This window comes from Alexandromys fortis, unplaced genomic scaffold (assembly GCF_014885135.2).
Source record: "Alexandromys fortis isolate MF-2015 unplaced genomic scaffold, M_Fortis_MF-2015_v1.1 scaffold_9, whole genome shotgun sequence".
In the NCBI taxonomy this organism is placed as follows: Eukaryota; Metazoa; Chordata; class Mammalia; order Rodentia; family Cricetidae; genus Alexandromys; species Alexandromys fortis.
Window position 1 is genome coordinate 1,612,537 of NW_026067892.1, and position 24,821 is coordinate 1,637,357.

General features: G+C 52.4%; 1 protein-coding gene across 3 annotated transcripts; it reads left to right on the top strand.

The window, feature by feature from the left end:
• Positions 1–211: 211 nt before the first annotated feature.
• Znf76 (zinc finger protein 76) lies at positions 212–24,211 on the top strand. 3 transcript variants are annotated; one of them, XM_050141228.1, is made up of 14 exons: positions 212–356; positions 9,122–9,277; positions 13,981–14,061; positions 14,171–14,248; positions 16,362–16,561; positions 18,431–18,547; positions 18,762–18,837; positions 19,363–19,488; positions 19,616–19,795; positions 20,496–20,732; positions 20,821–20,984; positions 21,582–21,746; positions 22,736–22,849; positions 23,403–24,211. In XM_050141228.1, exons 2-14 carry the CDS (start codon positions 9,205–9,207, stop codon positions 23,505–23,507), a joined length of 1,716 nt encoding a protein of 571 aa, XP_049997185.1. In that variant the 5' UTR covers positions 212–356; positions 9,122–9,204; the 3' UTR covers positions 23,508–24,211. The 3 variants fall into 3 exon arrangements, with proteins under 3 accessions (XP_049997185.1, XP_049997178.1, XP_049997193.1); XM_050141221.1 differs by having other exon boundaries at positions 326–470; XM_050141236.1 differs by lacking the exon at positions 14,171–14,248 and having other exon boundaries at positions 326–470.
• Positions 24,212–24,821: the final 610 nt, after the last annotated feature.

Below are 24,821 nucleotides of genomic sequence, written 5' to 3' on the forward strand. Positions count from 1 at the left end.
TCCTCCCGGGACCGGCTCCTGAAGCGATGCCTCCCGCCACCGCCCGCCGCCGAGCACTACCCATTGCTATGGCGACCGCGGCCTCCACCCGGCGTCATGATGTCATCACGCCCTCCCCGGGCGCCCCGGCTGGCAAGGCCGCGTCACCCGGCAGCCAGCAGTGAGGGAAGCCGGGGCGGAGCTCCGAGGCTCGCCGGAGGCCCGGGAACCGGGATAAACAGGCCGGCCGGCGCGGCAGAGGGGGGCGGGCTGGAGCGTGGCCCCACGCTTGGTCATCCGGGTTCCGGGGCCCAGCGGAGGCCGCGCCGGGAGCCAGAGGGAAGTGCGGCCGCCCTGGAACCTGGATATCGCGCGAGGCAAGCCGCGCGCGGGCGGGCGGGCTATGGCGCAGGCGGGTTGCGGGGCCGGCGCTGGTGGCAGGGCCCGGTGCATGGCGGTCTGTCGGCGGAGTCGCCCTCGGGGGCTGTCAGGTTGGTGGCCGCGGGAAGAGTGGGTCCACCGTGCCCCGAGGCGGGAGGCCGGGCGGACGCGGGGCCCCGGGAAGGTCCGGAGCCCGTCGTGCCCACCCTCCTCGGGTCATGGCCGGGCGGCTGGGCCTCCCGGGACGGCGGCCTGGCCCCACCCCCACCTAGGGTCCCTGCCCCTCCATTCCGCCCTGGACTCCTCCCCCAGGGCTCCCAAACCCCACCCCGTGACAGCGCCCGCCTCCACCTCTTTGACCCCCGACACACACTTCACCCACTCCCCCGCAGACCTTACCAGGTGACCCCTGATTCATTGACTGCTAACCCCAGCCCTGCTTCAGTTCTGATACAGTGATCACACAGCTCCCAGATCCCCACAGCCCCTAGTGACCCCTAAACTATCCTCTGTGGACAGCCTTCAAAACTCTCCTGACCACTGCAACTCAGACTCCGGTACTTCCCCACCCAACTCATCTCCGTAACTCTCGCGATCTTCGCCCCACTGACACCAGTCTTTGACTCCCCCAGGCTCCAGTGTCAATCAGCACATAACGTAAGCCCCTCACCACCGCCACCATGGTGGTGCTGAAGAGTATACGGAATGAAGTATATCAGTGGGGGCATCAAGATTCTGGGTTGAGTGTGTGGTCCCAGGCTCAAGTCCAGATTCTATCGTGTTGGGCTTGGGGAGCCTGGGAGCGGTCCTTTCCTTAGGCTGGACTTCAGTGTCTGGTCAATATTGTGTGTGGTTGAGTTTGATGCTCCCTGATGTTCCTTCCGATTAAAGTTCCGCAATTCTTAGTCAAGAGAAAACCAGAGGGCTTTTTTGTACTCTGCCCTAGAAGTGCCCCAGGGTCCACTTGCTTCATTCTCACGAGCCTACACTCAATTGTCCACACCCATGCCCCCTTGATCGGGCTCTACCCGTCTGGGAAAACTGTGTCGCAGGAGAGATTTCCCTGTGCGCTGTTGACTTCATAAGCTTGGCCATTCAGCTGTGCAACTTTCGGCATACCGTTTAAAACCTCCCGACCCCTCCTCACTATGCTGCCAAGAGAGGCTTGTAAACATGGGCATCTGCCCATGATGACGCAGTAACTAACACATGCGGGACGTTCAGCACCGTTGCTGGCCCACAGAAAACCTTTAAGGTACGGCAGTTGGTAGGGGTGAAGTCCTGGGTGCCAGGAACTCCACAGACAATGAGCACTTGGCCCATGCCCGTGACTACTGCTGCCATCTTGGAGTCCCTCTCCCAGCCTGACGAGGGCTCCTCCCTCACACTTCAACTTCCACAGCTCCTTAGTGATTGCCCACTCCGCAGCAGCTACTGTATATCAAGCTTTATATAAAATAGCGCTACCTCTCACAAGTCCGAGGTATTAGTTATCTCTGTCACCACTCCCTCCCCCACTTTTCCTGGGAGTTGCTTTAATAAAGGACCTGGAATTCATTCCTTTGAACCATCTCAGAAACCCACTAACTCCATTGTCTCTCATCTCTTCACTTTCTCATTTCCCAGATTCTCCTCAGACCATTGTTCCTTGCTTTCTTGTAATTCTTAAACTTCATTAAATTCTTAGATTCATCGGCTTATTTTGAGACCCACAAGGGTTCTTAGCGCCCTTTATCCCATGACTTTGTGGCTTTTCTCATCCTCTTTGTGACCTTTGACCTCTTTTCCCCTAAGACCCTGTCCCTTCGGTGGGAGGGACATACATACCTTCTTAAAATCCCTGTTTGAGGCTCATGTAACAAAAGCCAGACTAACAAGTGAAAAACGTGTTTGTTTAGTGCAACTTACCCCATGGAAAGCTTTCTGCGAAGGAGGTAAAGACCTGAGGCTTACACCTATATATCTTACTTCTAGGCTTGATGAAGATGGGTGGTTCAAGAAGAATGGAAGGCCATGGGAGTGCAGTAGATGGGGGTGGGGTCAAGTAACAAGCTCCAGATGGCTGGGCTCTTGCATCTTTAAGAAGAAGGGTGCTTTTATCCATTGGGCATAGGGAGGGCATCTGCACATGATGGTCTTATGACCTGCTTCAGAGGAGAAGAGAAGCGAGATCTTGGTTCTCAAGTCTTCAGATGGCTGTGCTTTGGGGTAGCATGTCCTGGACCCAGTTAACCTTAACACCTGCAGTGCTAAGCAAGCGCTGTTACCGCTGAGCTACAGTCTCAGCCCCTGTGTCTGTCCTGTGCTCAAAGTTGGGACCTTGGCGCTCCCAGCTCTCAGGCCCAAGGAATCCTGTGCTATTGGAAACCTGTTTGCAGTGTGCATCCTTGCTCCTGCCCTCACTTCTGCCATCCCAGCCACATCCTGTCCCCCGAAACCTCTAATTAGTTCTTCTAGTGACCTTGTAATAGGCACAGTTTCTGTGACTTGAGTCACTTCTGCCCAGCACAGCCCCACCCTTCATAGACTATATACCCTTGCCTATTCCAGGGCTCCACCCTTCTGCCCACACCCCGCTCAGACCCTGCATCTCATCCCCTTCGTGTTCAGACAGAAATTGCCTTTCTTTCTTCCCTCTTTCTCACCGCGCAGGCTCCTTCCCGCCTGTCTCAGTTGACATCGCGACTCTCCCTCCCACAGGGCTCTGCTCTCAGGCCCTGCAGGGCTTTGAATTCTGGGGCTGCAGCTTTCAAGCCTGCAGGGCAGACATCCTGTGCCTCGGGTTTGCGCTGAGAACTGCACTCTTTGGGAACATCTGATGGATTCAGATACCAGAGCCCCAAGAGCCCCTGTCTTCAGGTAGTAGGGACAGAGCCCTGGGAAGTGCTTCAGCCTCGGTTGGCTGTGTCTCCTGAACACACTCTTGTTCCCAGCCTCCTTATACAGTTGCTTTGCTCCAGACCCTCTGAGGCTAGAATGTGTTGTCAGCCTCCCCAGCACTGAATTGGCCCTATTGTTTTCCAAGTCCTTGGCTCCCCTCCCACTGGAAGCCGGATGGTGAGTAGCAGATATGACATTAAAGAACCGTGCCCAGCGTCTATTCTCCCAGTCTTGGTTGTATAGCCATAAACAGCAGAAGGTGAGAGCCCAGAACTCTGAGGGAGGATCCCAGAAGGCTCCTGCAGCCTGCGTCATTGCTTTCATCTTCCTAGGGTACAGGACATAATCTGCCTTGTGCATGTACTCTTCCTCCACTAGCCGCCCTGTGGCTTCCTGGAGAATAGAGGCTGCATCCTTTCATCTTCTGGTATCTTAATCCTCCTCCCTCTTTCTGTAGAAAGCATCAGTCAGTAAGTCGGTACTTACCGCGCTGAGTGGACTCTGAAACACACCTCCTGTAGCCGCCCGCACCCTCCATCCCCAGAGCCCTCAGCATGCCGACAGCCAGACACTGTGGGACTCGGATGCTGCTCTGTTTAGCCATTGTTCTGGAGAGGGGGTGGCTAACAGTGCGGGGCTTTGGGGTATATGAGAAGACACTGCACTCCAGGCAAGATGGCTCAGAAAGTAAAGAGCCCAGTGTCCCAAGTTTGATCCCCAGGACCCATGTGGTCGGAGAGAACTGACTCCTCCCAGTTGTCCTCGGTCCTCCTCGCAGATGGCATGCTCCTGAGGAGAGTGCACCCACACACAATAAGTAAACAGTTTTAGAGGCGTTGGGGTCCAGTGGTAACAGTCAGGGGCTACCTTGTACAGACTGCTCTCAAGAAAATGGCTCCATGAACTGCTTAGGTAAGTGGAGAACAGGGAAGCAAGGTTGCTAGCTGGCTGTAGGAAATCACTGGGCCTGTGAAAGTTTGAATATTCTACTTTTCTGTGTGTGGAAATCTACGTCAGGAGATGGTGGTGGAGAAGGTAGATGAATAAGTACAAATTTAGCCCTGTTCCTCAGAAAACGCCTCCAAGCAGTGAGCCTCGAGTACTGAAGTTGGACTTACCTAGACCGAGGAGAATATTTAGCGCTACCCTGTGTCTGACCTCTTCTGTTTGTGAGATATCAGAAGGCTAAATTTAAAAATCAGCCTCTGTAGCGGTCTCTGCAGGGGCCTGGAACCTGCGCTTTCCTAGCAACAAGAACCTGTTGCCCTGGTGCCGCCCTGCTCCCCAGCTCAGGAGAGGGCTCTGGTGCTCCCCAGCTCAGGAGAGGGCTCTGGTGCTCCCCAGCTCAGGAGAGGGCTCTGGTGTGGGCTCTGGTGCTCCCCAGCTCAGGAGAGGGCTCTGGTGCCGCCCTGCTCCCCAGCTCAGGAGAGGGCTCTGGTGGTTAATAGCTGGACTGGACATGGGAACAGGTGAGGCAGTAAGAGGGTACCCTGGGAGCCCAGGCACAACAAGGATCTTCCCCTTCTGACCTGCTTGGAGGTTCTGAAGAGATGGGTGTCCATCCATCCATCCATCCTATAAGTATTTTGTCTGCTGTATGCAAAGTACTCTTTTAGGTGCAAGGGATAGGAGACTGAATTTGCCCATTGGGGAATAGACAAGAGAGACAGACAGTAAAGCAAACAAAACTATTAGAACCATTAAATACAGAAGAGAGAGTGGCCAGGGTTCTTGTTTTAGACAGAGTGGCAAGGAACTTATTGCTGAAAAGGTGACATTTGAGCAAAGACCAGAAAGAAGTTAGAAATGAGCCTGGCATATATCCGAAGGAAATTTATTTTCCTAACAGTAGACAAGCAAGCACAAAGGCCCTGAAGCAGAAATAAGCCTTGTATATTCTAAAAACATAAAGAGCCAGCCAGTACAGCTGTGGTACCGAAGTGGCTGCATTTTGACAAGAGATAAAGAGCGGAGCTGCTGAGGTGCGGAGTGGATTGGGAGCAGATCTTGGGTCTCACAGGCCGCCAGCCACTAGAGGAGTCTAGGCAGAAGACTGGCATGATTGGACTTACATTCTTGAAAGCTCATTCTAGCTGCCATGTTGAGACTAAATTATATGGGGCAGAGTGGGAGGACAGGCCCTGATGGGCTCCTGCAGTGGGCACTGATGGGGTGCTCCTGCGGTGGTCCAGAAAAGAAAAGTTGATGGCTTGGATCCAAAGTAAAGGAGTAAAAAAGAAATTGTTGGATTGTGGACTTACTTTCAAAAAGGCATTGATGGATGGATTGAATGTGTAGTAAATATGTTGAGGACAACTCCAGTTTGTAGGCTGGGCAACTGAAGGATGGAACCCTCACAGTGAGGGGAGAGTTTGGAAAGTCAGATCGAGAGGGGAGAGTAGGAATTCACTCCCCCTTCCCACGGCTGGGTTCAAGTTTATGTAAGAGAGGATGACCTGAGCTTTTGTTGTTGTTGTTTGTTTCTTTTCCAGACAGGGTTTCTCTGTGTATCCCTGGCTGTCCTGGAACTCACTCTGTAGATCAGGCTGTCCTCGAACTCACAGATCCACCTGCTTCTGCTTCCTGAGTGCTGGGGTTAAAGGTGTGTGTTACCACATCTGGGTGGAATTCACGTTTTTAGTCTTAGACAGGGTTTCTTTAGGTAGTGCTGGCTGTCCTGGAATAAACAAGTTAGTTGTGAGTGGTGTTAAACAGCCGATAGAGGCCATTGGTAAGTAGCTCAGTATGCAAATCTGTGTGGCCTTAGTAACTCTCCTTTCCTAGGCTGGGCAGCGGATGCGGGTAGAAGAAGCTAGCGGTGTGGGAGTCTGCCTGGGCTCTGCCCCCACGGAGCTGTGTGGCCCCACAGTGTCTAGAAAGGACCTGTCCTCTCAGCTCCCATTGTGGATATGGATGGGTTTGCGGCTCAGAATAAACAAAACAGCGTGTGTGTGGAGTGGGAGCCTTCGAGGCCGCTGAGCTTTGACTGGACATCATGTTGACGATAAATTTCCTCCTTTCTTCCTCGGTTCGTAAGTAATAACCTGGAAGCACTGCCATGTGTGACGCGCTGATGCCACACAGGACAGGATCTGGGGCCTGTGGGTCTCCCCTCCTGGAGCTTCACTGCTGGCAGGCCCTGATTGCTTAAAACCTGGATGCAGCTGTGTGCCTCTGCAGCCCCAGCCCTGGGGAGCTGGAGACAGACAGATCCTCAGAGCTCTAGCCAATCAGTGAGTCTCAGGTTCCTAAGAGCCTTTCTCAAAAGTAAGGCACAGAGTGATTAAGGAAGTCTCCTGATGTCAGCCTCTAGCCTGTGACCTCCACACACACTCAGATAAGTGTTCACATGCACACACACACATATGCGTGCACACGCACATTTTTTAAAACTTTGACTGTTCCACTGTAAGGATGTCACACAGTTTGCTTGGTTTCTGTGAGTTTAGGCAACTTTGTATAAATGCGTCTATGGGTGTGTTCTCAGTTCATCTGGATAAACAAGGAGTGTGGTCCCTGAAGGCTGCGCCCCCTCTTGCATGCCCAATGGCAGAGGGTGGGCGTTCACATCAGTCCATCCACACCCTTGGTCTGTGTGATGCTGTTGGTGCTCTGGGCTCACCCTTCTAATGGTCTCCCAGTGCCGACTGGTTTTCAGTTGGACATCTTCGTGTTAAGATGTCTCTCTAACTCTTTTGCCTTCTTTATTGCTTTATTGAAACAGGTCTCACTGTGTAGCCCAGGCTGACCCTAACTTCCTGGGGATCCTCCTGTATGAGCCTTGTAAATTTACAGCATGCGCTGTCACACCCAGCATATGTCTGTTTTTAATATATTTCACAGTTCTTTTATTAAAATATTCCCCAACTATTGATCTTTCTAACAAGCTCTTTTATCCAATGTCTTTTTTCTTCTTCTGAAGGTCAGAGCTACTTTCTCTTCCTTATTAAGATTTTGCAGATTGTTCCACTTTGATGTCTTGATAAAATGGTGTCTAAGACAGCGTCCTGTCCCTCCGAGTGCTGATAGAATATGTCATTCTTCACATCAGTGGCCCTCATTGAGCCAGTGGTGACCACGGCTGAATACCTTTGAGCATTGCTCTGCTAATATTTTTTTTCTTTTTCTTTTTTTTTTGCAGGGTCTTGCTATATATCCCTGCTGGCCTGGAATTTGCTATGTAGTATAGGCTGGCCTTGGGCAAACAGAGATAACTGCCTCTGCCTTCCAAGTGCTAGGATTAAAGGCATGCCACTCAAGGGGTGGTTGGTTACTCCCATTACTGAACCAATGGGTGTACTTGCAGGCAGGCCATGACTGTAGCTCATGGGATTCATATGTGGGATGGGACCGATCCGTACTTTCTCCTCTGGTGGTGTGTGGAGCACCTTCCAGCACCACGAATGATGGTCAGCAGTGGGTGAGGCTTCTAACTGAGCACCAGCCCAGTTTTCCTGTGCTCCGTGGAAAAATAATTGAATAAGAAAAGGCTTACTCTGTCGCCCCTAGTCTGTACCTCTGCCGATTTGCTTATTGGTACTCTAAAATGCGAGAATAGACTTCCGTGAAGGAGAAGTGAGGCTGAGATCCAGCAGTGATCGTCACGCTGGCTGTCACAAGTTGAGGTGTTAAAATCCTGCTTCAACATGCAGCTGAGATTTCATTTTATTTGAAATGAGTTCTGTTCTGTAAGGGTAGGGACATACATTCCCTGCCATTTGGAACTGGGAATGATCCACTCCACCTAGTCACTCCGTTTCCTGTGATAGCTCCCATCTCTGCATTTGGAATAGCCACATAACCATGCAAATGTGAGCTGGGCTTTTAAAGCTGGTGTGCTTTCTGACAGAAATGTGTGTAAATGCTTTACATCTCAGTAGAGCGATGCAGTTTTCTGTTACTAATTTCCTCTTCTCTCCTCATCATTTAGAAACCACAGAATTAGGCTCGCGTCTTGATGTGCACTGAAGTCCTTTTCTGTAGTAACAAATACAGAATCGTTTTTGTTAACACAGCTCTCCAAAATCTGTTTTTGATTTGTTTGCCCCGTGTTCCATCAGCCTTTGTCCCTCCCAGACTAACGTTTTTCATCTGTGAGAAGTTTGGCTGTGGACCAGATCAGAGTGAACCTTTGCGAAGAGGGGAAACACAGAGCACATGTGGTCTTTAGTCCTAGCTTTTGCACCCCGTATCTGTCTACTCCGTGATTTTCTGCATTCCGCCAACAGGCTAAATTTGTGCTTTGAAAGGGGAGCCCAGAACTTGGCTGGATGCTGCTTTGAGGAAGTCAGGAGTGCCGCTTTAGGTTGTTTGTTTGTTTGTTTGTTTTAATGTTATTCTCACAGCCTATTAGAAAAAAGGCCAGAAGCCATCAAGCCTATCTGAGCACACAGGTAGGGGCTTCTGACCATTGAGAAGTGGTAACTGCCCTGAGATAGGTCGGCGACTGTTAGGAGGACAGTCCTCAGGGATGACCCGCCATGAGGGGATGCAGTTGCCATCCTTGGGGTGGGGACACTGTGAATTCTGTTAGAGACTTGCTTATTCCTTGAGGACGGTCAGCAGTGCCAGTGGACGGATGGGTCTGAGCGCAGGGAAGATGCTGAACAAGCCCAGAGAACCAGACAGGGAGCTGCCTGCCTACAGCCTTTAAAGGGAGCGAATCTCAAAGGGTTCAGATCCGTGGACTTTGGCTTCACATGCAGCTTGACGTGTGCTTCTACGCTCACCATCGAGAGCTCCGTGTGTGTATTTTGTACACTTCCCAGAGGAACCCACTTAGTTCTCTGGAAACATGGCTGTGTGTTCTAGGCTGGCCTCAGTCATTGCAGCAGGAGGAAGCCGTGAAGCTTTTTTTATGTGACATTGTCCATTTTCTCAGATTGGTGACCCAGAAGGAAATCTCTGACCTCATTGGAGGCCAGAAGCCAACTTCATGTCTGAAGGCACAAGTAGCAGTTTGTCATGGAAAGCTTGGGGCTGCAGACGGTGACCCTCAGTGATGGGACGACAGCCTACGTCCAGCAAGCTGTCAAAGGTGAGTGTTGCCAGGGACCTCAGAGTCCTGTGTCTCAGCCGCTTCCAGTAGCGTCACCGCCTCACTGCCCTCCTGCCTGCTTGTCCCTGCCGGGAGCAGCCTCTGTGTGAGGATCTCATATGTACATGAGGGAAGAGCACTCCTTAGAGTAAACCCTCATGGGATGGGTGAGCAGGTGCTCACCTGCAAGCCGAGGCCTACGCTTTCAGACACAACTATTCCATTTTATGGTCCTTCCTAGATAAAGGCAGTTCACCACCCTGATTCAGGAAAGCGTAAGCCCTAGACTGTCTTCCTGAGTCTCTACCATGTACCAGATACCCTAGGTTCAGAAGGGGGCACCCCAGTGTGCAGTTCGTGCCTTACTGTCTGACATTAGTGGGTGCCAGAAATAAAAATGTTGGGTTCACAAAGAAATTTGAGTTGCAGGTAAGTAACAGATTCTTTGGTAGTATAAGTATGTCCTCAAATTTGCATGGGTCATGTGTGTAGAGTATCAAATCATAAAACAGTTCTACACAGTCCTTAAGAGTAGACTGGGGAGCTGAGGCTGGCTCAGTTAGAGAGGACCCGAGTTGGGTCTCCAGCACCTAAGTTGGGTGGCCCACGACTGCCAGTAACTCCAGCTCCAGGGGATCCAACACCCTATTCTGGTGTCTGAGGTTACCCATATATACATAGCACCCCCATGCACATATATACCTAATTAAAAGTAAAAGTGAATTTTAAAGAGCTTTAAGAGCAGATGAGATATCCCTTGTGCAAGTGTTCAGGACCAGACAACAAGTACCAGGTTTGGAGACTTGGGTTTGGAATGTTGCACAGACCTGAGCTTGCACGTTCCTAATCTAAAGTCATTAGGATTTCAAGCGTTGTAGACTTTGGATTTTCAGATGAGGGATACTTGTAATGAAAGTTTGTTTGAAATTCAGACTTAGTTAGTCGTGTGTTCCATCTGGCATCCTGCCTTCTCTGTCAAGGAAGTTCAAATCCAGGCGAGTGTGGAGCCAGCAGAGTGCTGTTGGGCATAGGGGCCTTTGGGTGGGGTGCTCCTCCTTTGGGTGGGGTGCTCCTCCTTTCTTCCAGCATTCTCAGACATGCCCCATGCATTGTTGTCTCCTCCCATCTTTCCTAAATGCAGTAAGGACCTCTCTCCCTGAGGCCGTGTTGCCGCCTCCCTTTCAATACATGGCTGAGCTTCCGTGCCTGGGTCTACAGGTGCCGCCTGTTTCTGTTTGTTTGCTCACTTAAAATTGTTTCCTTTCTTTATTAGTTTGTTTGTTGTTGTTTTGGTTTTTCGAGACAGGATTTCTCTGTGTCATCCTGGCTGTCCTAGAACTTGCTTTGTAGACCAGGCTGGCCTTGAACTCAGAGATCCACCTGCCTCTGCCTCAGGAGTGCTGGGATTAAAGGTGCTCATCACCACATCCAGCCTAAAGTTTTGTTTCTTGATGATGATGTGAGACACACCTAGGTGTCCTCTGTAAGCTCTCGAGGAGGTGGCCAGGCTTCTGGGAGGCCTGTCACAAACTATCTGCTGTTTGTGGCCTGTCAAGGATTGTTCTCTTGCCAATGTGTTTTCTCTACAATGCTGCTAAAGCCCCAAACTCTCTGACTTTTCGTTACAAGTCCTGTTCCTCTGGTGACGCCTGTGAGAGAAAGAATTTAGGTGGGGCTGTGTTTCTCCTTAGACCCTGTGACTTCCCTTGTGCCAGCTTCCCACAGGGAATCGGTAGTTGAATGAATAAAAGCAGTTGTCAGGCAGGCCCAGGCCTACAGTCTCTACACGTGGGAGACTAGGGCTAGCCTGAGCTAAAAGAGTGGGACCCTGTCTTAAAAGGGCACAACAGCAAAGAAGTGAGCTCTCTGGCCTAGAAGCCGCTCCTTGTAAGCCTTCGCTTCCTCTACCTATCTGTGACTTTCTGCCATCGTTCTTGGATCTGTTCCCCGCCTTCTCCATCGCGTTGCAGTGTGTGTGCATGCACTTGTACACACTCACATGCACACACACAAATAAATGTCATTTAAACATTAAAAAAAAATTCCTTCACCAAAATAATTAGTCTTTTCTTTTTAAACTCAACCTTACTCAAAATCTTAGGACATGGACGATGCTCTTTGCCAGAATGTACCAAGAATGGCCCTCCAGTCCATGTCCCCTAGAATTCCTCTTCCCATCTAAAATCACGGGAGCCTGGTCTCAACTGACCATTGCCTCTTGGCATCCTGGGCTTCCGAACTCCCACAGGAACTGCCTAAGTTTACCTACAGCAGCCTGAGCTTTTTGTGGCTTGCCTCTCCAAACTTTTCCAAAGCCCTCCCACAAAAAGTTCTCGAGACTTAAGATCTACACCATGGGCACAGCCGGCAACCCCCTTCTCTGGCACCCATTTCTGTGAGTTCTTCTGCCTTGCTGTGATGAAAACCTCCCAAAAATGACACGGAGGGGAAAGGTTACTCTGGCTCACGGTTTGAAGGTGTCCAGTCCATAGTCATTTAACCTCCTGCTAGGGCAGAACGTCATGGCAAACAGGAGCCTGTGGGTAGTGGGAGAGAGCTGTTCACCTCATGGCAGACAGGAAGGAGGAAGTGACACACACACTCACCACCTGACCCCCAGAGACCCACTTCTTCCAGCCAAGCCCCCCTCCTGTAGTTTCCAGAACTTTCCAAAACAGGAAGACATTTGTTATTGAAGGTTGTGTACAACTCCATGACCATGACTGGTGAGTCATCTGCCCTTTATAAGAGAACCAAAGAAGACTCCCTCTAGGGGCAAGGTTGGGGATTCCCCTGCGGGGCATAGTAGCAGAAGCCAGCTGGTAGTTCTGCTGACTTAGAGGAACCGTCTGAAGGAAGGAGCAAACCCGTCTCTGGCATGAACTTGTCCATCTCCCCTTCTTGCTTTCTCTTCTTACTCCCATTCCTCTTTCTGCCCTCCTGAGAGGACCACCTGAGCAGGGAGCATTTGAGTCTAATTCCAGGAGTCACCCAGACCTGGTGGCTCATTTCTGTGAGCCCAGAACTTGGGCAGTGAAAGCAAAGCAGGAGGATGGAGAAGTCAAGGTCATCCTCAGCTCTGTAAGGCTCTGTGAGGCCAACCTGGGCAGCACAAGACCTTGTCTGAGAGAAAAGAAGAGATAAGAAAGCCCACATCTGAGTTCCCAAGAGGACTGATAACTTGGGCCATATATCAAGACCCTGTCTAAAAGATAAAAATCAAGGATTAGGGGTACAGCTCATGAGTGAGACTCTGCCTAGCATGCACAAGGCTCTAGATTCAGTGTCCAGCACTGAAAAAGAGAAGAAAGCCTGGCATGATGCCCACACCTGTCATCCTGGCATTTAGAAGGCAGAGAGAGGAAGGCACATGGCTGTGAGGTCTTTATTTGTCTGGTCAGTGAATTCTGGTCACCTGGGTCACAGCAAGATCCTGTAACGAGAAATGCTTTGAGTGGGGTGGACATGGGGCTTGACGTTTCATAGATCCGTTACGGGAACATGGCTCAGATGACAGTGCGTGGGCCCATAGCACAGTAGCGACACTCAGGCTAGGCAGATGGCTCGCCCTGTCAGCATACAAGCGTGAGGACCCAAGTTCAACTCTCAGCACCCACATAAAAAGCTGTGTGCGATGGATGGTGCATGCATGTAATCCCGCTGCTGGAAGACAGAGGCAGCAGGCTCGCTGGGGACGCTGGCCTGCCAGCCTTGCTTCATCTGGAAACTTCTGGTCAACCAGTGAGAGACAGTGTCTCAAAAACAAGAGAAGGCTTATTGAGGCATAACACCCAACTTAGATCTCCGGCACATACGTGCAGACACAAACACATGTGCACACATACACCATAGCTTCCTGTTGCTTTACTTCCATTTCTTTTGTTCGGTTTTCAAGAGAGTCTATCCTGTAGTCCTGGCTGAGGCTGACCTTGAACTCCTGGTCCTGCCAACACTTCCCACACGCTGGGGTTATAGGTGTGCACCACCACAACTGGCTTTCAAACTGCACAGTAGATTTGCTATCGTGAGCCCGGAAGTTCAGGGAGGGCTGACCATACCCTGGCATGTTCCCAGGAAACCCAGTCCTCACAGCTACCATATAAGGAAGGGAGGGTTGTTAAGAATATGAACAGGAAGCTGAGACATGGGCTAGATAAGTGGCCCAGGGTCACACAATGAGTAAGAACCTGGAATTTACACTCGGGAGGTTTGTTCTGGCTCCAGAGCCCATTACAGCTGCTGCCCACACCAAGGCCTGCCTTGTTGGAGGCCCCAGGTTTGGCATACAGTTACAGGGAAAATGAGGTGATGTGTTTTTTGTGTTAGTTTGGTCTGCATCTGAATTTTTAGCACTTGGAATCGTCCCTGGTCTCAGGACACTCTTCCTTCTCTGCACAGCTCCACCCCAGCAGCTCTGTGCTAGATTAGAGGCCCTTACCTTCACAGGCCTGGCTGGAGCACTGGAGGAGATCACTCCTGGGTCAGTGGCCCAAGGGGACACCTGAAGGTTACCCCGTGGCAGGATGTCTTTTCCCTTAGTGCCTTCAGACTGGGGCTTAGGAAGTGGGGAATGAGAGAACATAGTAAATGTCACCCATGCTTGGGTCACAGGCATGAATTCAGAGACTCCATAGGCTTCTACCAAAGCAGGCAAACATGTGGCAGACCTGCGCCTGGCCCATTTCTTTGCTTCCACCTCCCAGGAGAGAAGCTGCTTGAAGGGCAGGTGATCCAGCTGGAGGACGGGACCGCTGCGTACATCCACCAGGTGACAATACAGAAAGGTGAGGCGTCCTGGCACGTCCCTGTTCAGAGCGGGGCCTGGCAGCCCTCCCTGAGTCTCCCTCCATGGCTGCACGCTCCTGAGGATGGTTGGTGCTGCTCCCTTTACAGAGTCTTTCTCCTTTGAGGATGGCCAGCCTGTGCAGCTGGAGGATGGCAGCGTGGCCTACATACACCGCACACCCAAAGGTGGGCCATGGTCGGCACGCCTGGTGGGAAAGAAGAGGCAGAACTGGCCAGGGCCAGGCGGTCAACACAAGCACTGTCTTCCCGGAGACACAGCCTTGCTTACCGGAGAGCAGCCTTGCACGCCTTCCCTGGGGCACACAAGCAGCTGCCTCTGTCATAAGATGGCAGCAAGTCTTAAACATTGGCATAGGCTTTGGTGCTGACTTTGGCACCAGACCAGCCATCAAGACTTAGGTCTTTGCATTGGACCTGAGGGCACTATCACAAGCCAGGGAAAAGAAACTTGCTCATCTTTAGCAGTGAAGGAAGCTCCCCAGCAAGTGTCGTGGCTCATCCCACACTCCCATCGCTTAGGAAGCTGAGGCAGGATTGCCAGGAGCTCAGGGGCAGTCTGCACTGCTTAGTGTGTTCTGGGCTAGCCGGAGCTATAGAATGAGCCTGTCTCAAAGACCCAAAAGAAAATAGTTTCTAATGTACAAAAGAATAATCATTTAGATTGGAAGTGGTTCTGTGGGCAAGTCCACCCTCGGCACTGTGTTTGGGCCAGAGCATACACAGCAGAACAAAATCAGACGGCCTGTTCAGCTGTTGGCCAGCTGTCCTGGATGAACCGGCTGTACACAGCAAGGCCGGATAGACTCCTCGGGTGCTGCGCTGCGCCAGCCTCTTCCCTTTCTGACCCCTTTCTGCACTAGAAATTGTACATAGCCCTAGATTTATAGGTATGTAACATTTATATACGCATAAACAGTCACTGATAGTGAATCATAAAGAAATTTACAGTTTTGGGGCTGGAGAGATGACACAGCAGTTAGGAGCACTTCCTGCTCTTACAGAGGTCCCAGGCTTGGTTCCCAGCACCCCCAGTCAGGCAGCGTTCAAATGCTTGTAGCTCCAATTCCAGAGGATGCAGTGTTTTCTGACTCCTCCTTTCCTCCAAGTACCTCCCCCCACCTTCTTTCTACCCCGTAACCACTCCTCAGAAAGGGTTAGGCCTCCCATGAGAGTCAACAAAGCATGGCATATCAAGTTGAAGCAGGACCAAAAGCCTGCTGCATCAAGGCTGATTGAGGCACCCCCCACAGGGAATAGGTTCCAGAAGCCAGCTCATGTGCCAGGGACAATCCTGGTGCCCCTGCTAGGGGCCCCACAAACAGACCAAGCTACACAACTGTCACCCACATGCAGAGGGTCTAGGTCAGTCCTGTGCAGACTCCCTAACTGTCAGACTAGAGTCTGTGAGCTTTGGGTCAGCTGTCTCTGGGTTTCCCTGCCATGCCAAACTGCAATTTTTAAAATCAAATCTGTAACACAATATAGTCCAAAGTAGACTGACTTGATACTTGATACAATAGAAAAATACAGTTTTTAATAATTATTTCTGTAATTCACTTTGTATGAAGAGTTAAAGCTGCAGATTATGACATGGTCTTGAATTTGAACTGGCTGGGTGTTTCAGGCGGGGCTGGTTTGTGTTGTGTGTTCAGAACTGAGGCTCCAGTGGAGTCACATGCTGCAACACTAGCAAGGACTTCCAGCAACACCCCAGATCCCTGCACGTTTTGTTTGAATCAGGTTTTAGCCGTTGCACATGCAGAAACACCTAGAGGTGCCCAGTTTTTCACGATTCCAATATGCAGTTATGTAGAGCCGTCCGGGGTCACTAGCCACAGTCTAGGCAGCTGGGAACTGGGGAAGAGGAGTGGCAGCTTGGACTCAGCGCTCCAGACAGGACCAGCGAGTGCAGAAGTGGAGGTGGGAGGTGACATCAAGGATCTACTGGAGCAAGAAGCCTGGGAAACGGCAGAGGGGCGAGGGCCAAGGCTGGAGTACTGCGGACTCATCAGAGTAGAGGTTCAGGTCTTTATCCTAAGATAGTGGACCAGGCCCTCAAGGAGCTGCTGAGTCCCAGTCATTATACCCTGGGAGGCCTTGTCCTTATGCGAGACTACCCCAGAAGGACCAACAAGAGAAAAGTCACAGTGAAGGCTGAAAAGTCCACACTGACCCCCCCCCCCACGCCATTGATGTACTTATCACTCGTAATTTAAAGCCAGGGTCTCAGCTGGGTCTCCCCTGTGTAGCATCAGGACTAACTTCATGTGCCCTGTAGAGGGCTATGACCCCAGCGCCCTGGAAGCTGTCCAGCTGGAAGACGGCTCCACCGCCTACATTCATCACCCTGTGTCTGAGCCGTCGGACAGCACCATCCTGGCTGTGCAAACAGAGGTGGGCTTGGAGGACCTGGCAGCCGAGGACGAAGAGGGCTTCAGCGCAGACACGGTGGTGGCCCTGGAGCAATATGCAAACAAGGTGAGCATGCAGACCCTGGCACTGCCTTACCTGCCCACCACTTCTTGACACTGCCAAAACCTTACTTGTGTGGCCAAATGTAGTGGTCTGAGCCTAGAATCTCAGCCCTGGACCTCGGAGAAAGGAGCCTGAAGCCAGCCTGGACCACACAATATCCATGAAATGAAAGCAAAGCGTAGAACTTCACCTCTAGAGAACAGGCAGGCCTGTGCCTGGGCACAGCCACGGCTGCTCTCGCTTGAGCCCTCTACCCCAGCTCCTGCCCGTCTTCTCCCATGAGTGCCTTTGACCGCTGGGGCCGTGACAGACAGCTGTGTGCACTTACTGTTGTTTACACTGCCGGAGGAAGGAAGGCTGCCCAGGGAGCAGTGGCTTCCGTGTGGCAGGAAGGCAGACCCAGGCCCACTCGGGCTGCCGTGATAATCCTCTGCTCTCTGGGAAAGCTCTGCCCATGTCTTTTATTAGTTTTTCCACCCACTGAAGTAAAATGCTGCTGTATTTATTGCTTCTCAGACTTACTTAGTCGCTTGGGGAAGTAAACCCAGCAGGCAGTGAGCAGGTTGCATATACCAAGACAACTAGGATTCGTGGAACAGGAGCCCTGAGAGAAGGCTCTGGTTCTCCAGAGTCTCCTGGACCTGCTGTCTTCCCTGCTGAGGACAGGAACAGAAAACCGTGGGCCATGGGCGTGCTCCCCTTGGGCCAACCACAGAGCTGGGTGGATGGGCAGTTTCCCAAACACTGGCTAACCTACATGCTGGAAGAGTTGGTTTTATAAGCTATGGGAGAAAAGAGGAAATTCTCCTGCCTCTTCAAAAGGAAGCACAAAACCAACTCAGGCCACTCGGTCACAGCTCCTTTCAGCCACCATGACTCTGGGAATATTAAAGACCAATAGAATGGGGCTTTATTTAAAACAAGAGCCGTGAGGTCAGTGCTGGCTCTACCACTGCCTGGTCCAGCTCAGGAGAGTCGCTGCCTCTAAGACCCGAGCTGAGAGAGTAAACTAAGTGGGATCAGGTGATTTCAGCAGTCAATTCCGGCTCTGATGATTCTGACCCCTGCCCGCTGTGCCCGCTGTCCCCGCTGTGCCTGCTGTGTGTGCTCCTCCCAGCAGGACCTCGCACTGGGAAGAAGAGGACTTGCTTCTGAACCCCGGCCTCCTAGTGTGTGTGTGGTCAGCTTTCTAACTCAGCCTAGTTCAAGTGTAGCCATCTCAGCTATCTAGGTGATCAGCTTCCCGCCTTCCCAGCTATCTAGGAGATCCTCCAGGTGCCCTGTAATGTTCAGACTTAACCCGTCACTTCCCGCCTTCGCAGCTATCTAGGAGACCCTGTAATGTTCAGACTTAACCCATCAGGGCTGCACCATGCCCATGCCAGCCCTGTTGTCACGTGGTATGCCTGTTTGTCTGTCCCTGCCTGTCTAGCTGCCTCAGAGACATTCTCTCACACACATCTACATATAAAACATTCTGGAAAGGAGCTCCCGTTCTAAGCACATTGCTCAAGGGACTGGTGTGTCTTCTTGTCTCAGCCCTTTCCTTCTAGAGTCCAGCCTGTGGTCACACGGAGCCATGCCATGCTCCGGTTTGAGTGAGAATGTTTGAACACTTGGTGGTGCTATTTGGGGACACCTAGAAGGTGCAGTAGGAAGTGTGCCACTGGGCGTGGACTTGAGATTTGAAGCCTCATGCCACTTCAGCTCTGTCTTGGGCTTGTGTTGGAAGATGTGAGCGCTCAGCTTTTCTGCTCCTGACCCAGGAAGTTTAGTTCTGTTCACTGGGTCTCGGGCCACCAGCTGGGTCTTGTATCTTCCTTCTCATCCTTGCAGGGAGTATGTTTAGGGACACTAACATTTTCTTCTCAGGTTCTGCATGGTAGCTCCACTCCCCATAATGGCAAAGGGCAGCAGATTGGAGACAGAGCTTTCCGCTGCGGCTACAAGGGCTGTGGCCGTCTCTACACCACTGCCCATCACTTAAAGGTAAGGACTGACAACTTTTAGCCCTGTCCTCTTCCCTGGGAGACTGTACTTCTACCCTGGCACTGCCCTGCCCTGCCCCAGCCTCCTGCCACCTGCTGGAGGGAAGAGGCATGTCTAAAGGAAGCCAGTCAGGACACAGATGAGGGAGAACCAAAGAGCTGAGTCCATCCCCATCACACTGAGCACTGAGTTATGGGTTTGCTTTTCCCCACAGGTACATGAACGAGCTCACACGGGTGACCGTCCGTACAGGTGTGACTTCCCCAGCTGTGGAAAGGCCTTTGCCACAGGTAACACACCTGAATGAAGTCACAGTCTGCTTCCAGTTGAGAGCAAAGGGTTCTAGATCTACCTAGGGACCTCCTCAGGTGGCCAAGCTCAGACCGCTATCCCAGAGAAACCACTGCGATGTGTGCTCCCTGAAGAACCTGCTCCCAGTGAGAGCCTGTGGGGGCTAGGCCTTCAGGAGAGGCTGGGCACGGGTAGAGAAGTCTGCCTCTTGTATGGGTTCTGACAGCGCCAGCTGTGGGCTACAGAGGGCTGAAGCCTTTCTAGCTTTGCTTTCCCAATGAAATAAGGACCCTTCGGTCCTGCTTCTCTAGGCTCCCCCTGAATGTCATGTTCTGGAAGGTCTCCATTTGGCCTTAGGGAATATCATGGGGCATTGTGGGCTTTTCCTGGGTGGGACAGAGGTTGTCCTGGGCCTCTAGAGCCTTCCAGAAGATCACTTTAGACAGAGAGCCTCTAAATAAGATAGACATTGAGGGATGGGGCTCCACTGGCTGCTCTTCTCACTTCCCACCACACATGGCTAGGCTATGGGCTAAAAAGTCACGTCCGTACTCATACGGGTGAGAAACCATACAAGTGCCCAGAGGAGCTGTGCAGCAAAGCCTTCAAGACCTCAGGGGACCTGCAGAAGCACGTCCGGACCCACACAGGTAGGCTGGGCCCCGCCACAATGTCCACAGAGGCCAGGGATGTTTTTCGGACCGAGTCCCAGAGCCCAGGGCCATCCCTTCTTGCCCTGGTCTTCCTGAGTCTCCTCTCGAATCCCTGTCTACAAAGGTGAACGCCCATTCCGGTGTCCTTTTGAGGGCTGTGGCCGCTCCTTTACCACATCGAACATCCGGAAGGTACATGTGCGTACCCACACGGGCGAGCGGCCCTACACCTGCCCCGAGCCCCACTGTGGCCGTGGCTTCACCAGTGCCACCAACTACAAGAATCACGTGCGCATCCATACAGGTGGGCCGACTGGCATGTGAGCACTGCCCTCTCCCAGGCCCCGTCTCCTTCTATAGGCTTCTGATTTGGGACACCTCTCAGCTCCAGCCCTTCTCTGCCAGCTATTCCAGGCCGAGTTGGGGTGGGTCACCCAGATGACTGTCACCTCCTGTGAACAGTTCCCCGTTGGTAGTTGGGTCTAATCTGACAGGTCTTGCCCACCCTTTGTGAACTTGGACAGTCCCTAGCCACATACCCACTGAGCTCTTCAAAGAGGCCAGGGTCAGGAGTGGTCTGGAAGAAACAGTGAAATGTCACCCTCATCCCCTCCGAGCTTCTACTGTGCATATGGCTCTGTGTCCTTACCCTTCCAGGGTCACACCCTTTGTCCAGCTTTCTGTCGTTTCTCAACCGTGCGCCCCATTTCTCCCTTCCTCCCTGACACTTTGCTCTGCCCCACTGTCTCTGCTGTTCAAACCCTCACCCCCCACACACATTAGAATGCCCTACTCACTCCCCTTCTCAGAGCCCGACCTTGCTCTTTCCACCTTGTCTCTGGGTGCAGGGGTCCCACTCTCATGCCCTCCTGTCTCCCCAACCCCTGCCACTCAGTCCTCAGCCCCTCTGCTCTCCCCTCACCAGCCCTGTCCCCCAGCCCTCTCCCCTTAGCTTTCCCCTTGCCAGCCCCAGTTCCCGCCCCCTCACAGCCCAGTGTCCCCAGGGGAGAAGCCATATGTTTGCACGGTGCCAGGCTGTGGAAAACGCTTCACTGAGTACTCGAGCCTGTACAAGCACCACGTGGTGCACACACACTGCAAGCCCTATACGTGCAGCAGCTGCGGCAAGACCTACCGGCAGACCTCCACCCTGGCCATGCACAAGCGCAGTGCACATGGGGAGCTGGAGGCCACCGAGGAGAGTGAGCAGGCCCTGTATGAGCAGCAGCAGCAGCTGGAGGGTGAGGGAGCCGGAAGCGGGGAGGTGGGGCCCACAGGGCCTCTCCTGGCGTCTGGCAGCAGGTGACAGCCTGGGCCCTCCTCTCCTAGCTGCCTCTGCTGCTGAGGAAAGCCCACCAACCAAACGAGCCCACATTGCTTACCTTTCGGAGGTGAAGGAAGAGAGCAATGACATCCCAACCCAAGTAGCCATGGTAACCGAGGAAGATGGGGCCCCCCAGGTGGCTCTGATCACTCAGGATGGTGCCCAGCAGGTAGAGACCCTGGGGATGGGTGGAGCAGTTTCAGAGTGGCTCCTCCAGTCTGGGGACTCTGGGGAGGCCTGAAGTTCTCAGCCTCACCGCCACCCATGCTCCTGTTTTGCCTTTGTGGACTTGAAAGAGCTAAGACTGAGGAGACCCGTGTGGTCCTTGAGGGGACCTGCTCCTCCCAGTCTCTTTCCTTCTCTGAGGCTATTGCTCTTCATCCGAATGACATGTATGCTCTCAAGAGGGCCATGTCAGTCTACCAGTGTCGCTGGTGACAGAATATCCTGCCCCTTGGCCATACCTTGTTGTTTAGTGTGCTTCCTCCTTCCAGAGTGAGCAGGAAGACAAGTTAGGTCGAGATCCTGACCTGCATGCAGCGGCTTATAGGGGCAAAGTAGTGGGTAGTAGAGGTGCCAGTGGGATGCCCTTCGTGGTCCTCTCTGCAGCCATGGCCCTGTGTCGTGGTCCTGGTCCCCAGCCAAGCTCTCTCTCTCTCTCTCAGCTTCTGTAAGCCAAGCTGTCTAGCGCAGCATGTGGCCTGTGGGTGCGCTCACACAGCCCTCTTCTGATGCCCCGTCCAGCTCATCTCCCTCCTGTCGGCAGGTCAGCCTGTCCCCGGAAGAGCTGCAGGCCCTGGGGAGTGCCATCAGTGTGGTGACTCAGCACGGCAGCACCACCCTCACCATCCCCAGCCACCACGATGAACTGGCCACAGCTGGCACACATACAGTCACCATGGTCAGCGCCGATGGCACCCAGACTCAGCCCGTATGACCAGGCGGTTTGCTTGTTCTCCGTGTTCCTTCCCATGGGGGCATTAAAAGTGCAGTCCAAACCAATTAAGACAGTTCATGAGGAAGATGGCATAGAAGGTCTCCCTGACAGGCCTGGTGGTGTAGGCCTGTAATTGTAGCTCCCTGGGGGCTGAGGCAGGAAGATCACAAGTGTAAGGTCAATCTGGGCAACTAGGTGAGACCCTGTCTCAAGCAAGAGTACAAGGGATGTGGGCACGGCTCAGTAGCAGAGTTCCTGTCGGCATAGGCAAAGTTCTAGGTTCAGTTCCTATTACAAAATAAAATTAAGGTCAGGGGGCTGGAGAGATGGCTCAGTGGTTAAGAGCATTGCCTGCTCTTCCAAAGGTCCTGAGTTCAATTCCCAGCAACCACATGGTGGCTCACAACCATCTGTAATGAGGTCTGGTGCCCTCTTCTGGCCTGCAAGCATACACACAGAAAGAATACTGTATACATAATAAATAATAAATAAATATTTTAAAAAAAAAATTAAGGTCAGGAGTGGTGATGCACACCTTAATCCCAGCATCTGAGCAGCAGTTCTGTGAGTTCAAAGCCAGCCTGTTCTACACAGCAATTTCTAGAACAGACAGGACAGACAGGATAGCAAAGAGAGACCCTGTCTCAAAAAAAAAAAAAAGTCTCCTCAGCAACCTTCATCTTTAAAACAGACCATCTCCAGACACTGTCTAGGACAGGGTAGGCATAGTGGCCTGTATCAGCGCTAAGGACTAGGGTTGTAGCGTGGTGGTTGCTGCACCTGCGCCACTCCTGAGGTTCGGTCTCCAGTACCATCACTACCACACTGCCAACCTCACTGAAGAAAGATCCGACCTTGTGTAATTCTGAGCCCAAGCTGCTTAATCTGACGCATATGGCTTTCTCCATTGGGAGTATTTTACTTGCATGGGGAAGGGGTAGGTGCTGCAGGTAGCTGGACGGTCTTCCCTTCTGTGTTTTCAGGTCACAATCATCACCTCTGGGGCCCTGGTAACTGAGGACTCAAGTGTGGCGTCTCTTCATCATCAACAGGTGGCGCTGTTGGCCACAGCTAACGGAACACACATCGCCGTGCAGGTGGGTAGAAGAAAGGAGGGAAGGGTCCCTGACCAGAGAGGGCAGTGAAGCCTTGTTAGGGTTCCTCTCTGCCAGCATCCACACGTCTGGAGGAGAGTGGGGACATCCTTGCCTTGGGGGTGACTGAGGCAAGCCCTATCTTCTTGAGTCTCTCTCTTCACCCAGGAGATAAGGAAGGTACCTTCCTTCCAAGGACAATTCCAACTAGTTACTCTTTTTTGTTAGTTTGTTTGCTTTGGTTTGGTTTTTGGTGACAGGGTTTCTCTGTGTAACAGCCCTGGCTATCCTGGAACTTGCTATGTAAAAACCAGGCTGGTCTCAAACTCAGAGACTCTGCCTCCCAAGTGCTGGGATTAAAGGTGTGTGCCACTACCCAGCCAGTTACTCTTTTATAAGCTGTCTGGTGTCTCTGACCCTGAGGCAGCGTGTGGTCTCCCTAGACCATGCCTAATAGGACTTTTTATCAGGGAATTTTCTACATTAGAAAGCTCAGGTGATCACACGTGCCTTGGCTGGGGTCTCACGCTGTCCTTCCTGTGCACCCTCTTCACAGTTGGAGGAGCAGCAGACCCTGGAAGAGGCCATAAGTGTAGCCACTGCTGCCATGCAGCAAGGGACTGTGACTCTGGAAACCGCAGTGTCAGAGAGTGGCTGCTGAACCCAAGAGGACCGGCTCCACACAGTTCTGGAGAAGGTGCCACACTCACAGGCAGCCCTGCCTCTGGGGCCCTGGCTGTGGCTGACCCCAAGAAGATGACCACTTAGGCCGCTGGGATGAGAGGGCCGCAGGAAAATGGCCTCTAATGGAAAGGGCTGCGGGCCACACCTAAGACGAGGGTCAGGCAGCGGACAGTGGGGACCGAGGACAACCAGTGTGGTCACCAGGCTGCCCTGGACACCTGCTTTCCTCCCTTGGGGGAAAATTCGCTTCTGTCCACTCTCTTTCTCAGAGAGATGGGAACTAGATAGGTGAGGACCGGCCTCCACCCTGACTGGTCTGCCTCCAGGGGAAAGGTAGACAGCTCTTCAGCCCGGCGTCTCCCAGCAATAACCACTTCCTGGGGGTAGGTTGGCCAAGATGGCTAGCCACTTGGCACCAGGGACTTCCTGCCAACGCAGTCAGAATTAATTCCTCAGGGGCCTGTGGCTGGAGTGGGTTCCCAGGCCACGGCTCCCCAGTGGCTCTTCACTCTGTCTGTGGCAGAGAGGCAGAGAGTGGCCTGTACCTAGACTGCTGGGGATCAGGTTTAATTTGTTTTGTGGTTTGGTTTTTTAATTCTATTTTGATAATTATTTTTTTCTTGCTTTGGGTGGCGGCGGCAAACGGGTGAATGAATATTTAATAAAAGTTGCAAGTTTCCACTTGGGTTCCTCCATCATTCCAGGCTGGGCCCTGGTGGCCCGGCTCCCTGGGCTCCAGCTTCCCCTAGCACAGCTCTGTGCCTGAGTCTAGGCGGGAGGAAGGCTCTGGGAAAGATGAGCCCTGAGGAGCTGCCAGTGGGCTTCTGCGCACACCTATGCCAAACAGGACTAGAGTGGCTGTGGTTCCCGGGTGTGACTGAACACTGGTCTCTGCATGCTTGGCCTGGAAGAATTCTGGGTCTCCTGTCTTTCTGTCATTGAACGGAGCCTGAGACCTTCCTTTCCCAGCCGCCACCACAAAGCCCCAGGCAAGGTTCCTCCAGGTTCCTGAGGTCCTAATGCTGTTACTGTGTAACAGTAACCACCCTAACCGTTCCCCATGCAGTGGGATTTCAGAGGTATATGTGACCTACTGAAGAGTGAGCCGGAGTCAGCCACAACAGGACAGATACCCGAGGGACCTTGTGGAGAGCTCTAGGGCTGACTGCAGCTGTGCGGGAATGCTGTAGGAACTGAGGGTGCCTCTTCTTATTTTTTTTTTTAAAGATTTATTGATTTTTTTTAAATATTTATTTATTATGTATACAATATTCTGTCAGTGTATATGCCT

Bases quoted from the DNA above. Each gene is read 5' to 3' on its own strand.
- Znf76 (XM_050141228.1), top strand. From the start codon at position 9,205: ATGGAAAGCTTGGGGCTGCAGACGGTGACCCTCAGTGATGGGACGACA. The intron at 16,562-18,430 runs GTGAGCATGCAG...TTTTCTTCTCAG, and splicing joins TGGAGCAATATGCAAACAAG to GTTCTGCATGGTAGCTCCAC. The intron at 21,747-22,735 runs GTATGACCAGGC...CTGTGTTTTCAG, and splicing joins ATGGCACCCAGACTCAGCCC to GTCACAATCATCACCTCTGG.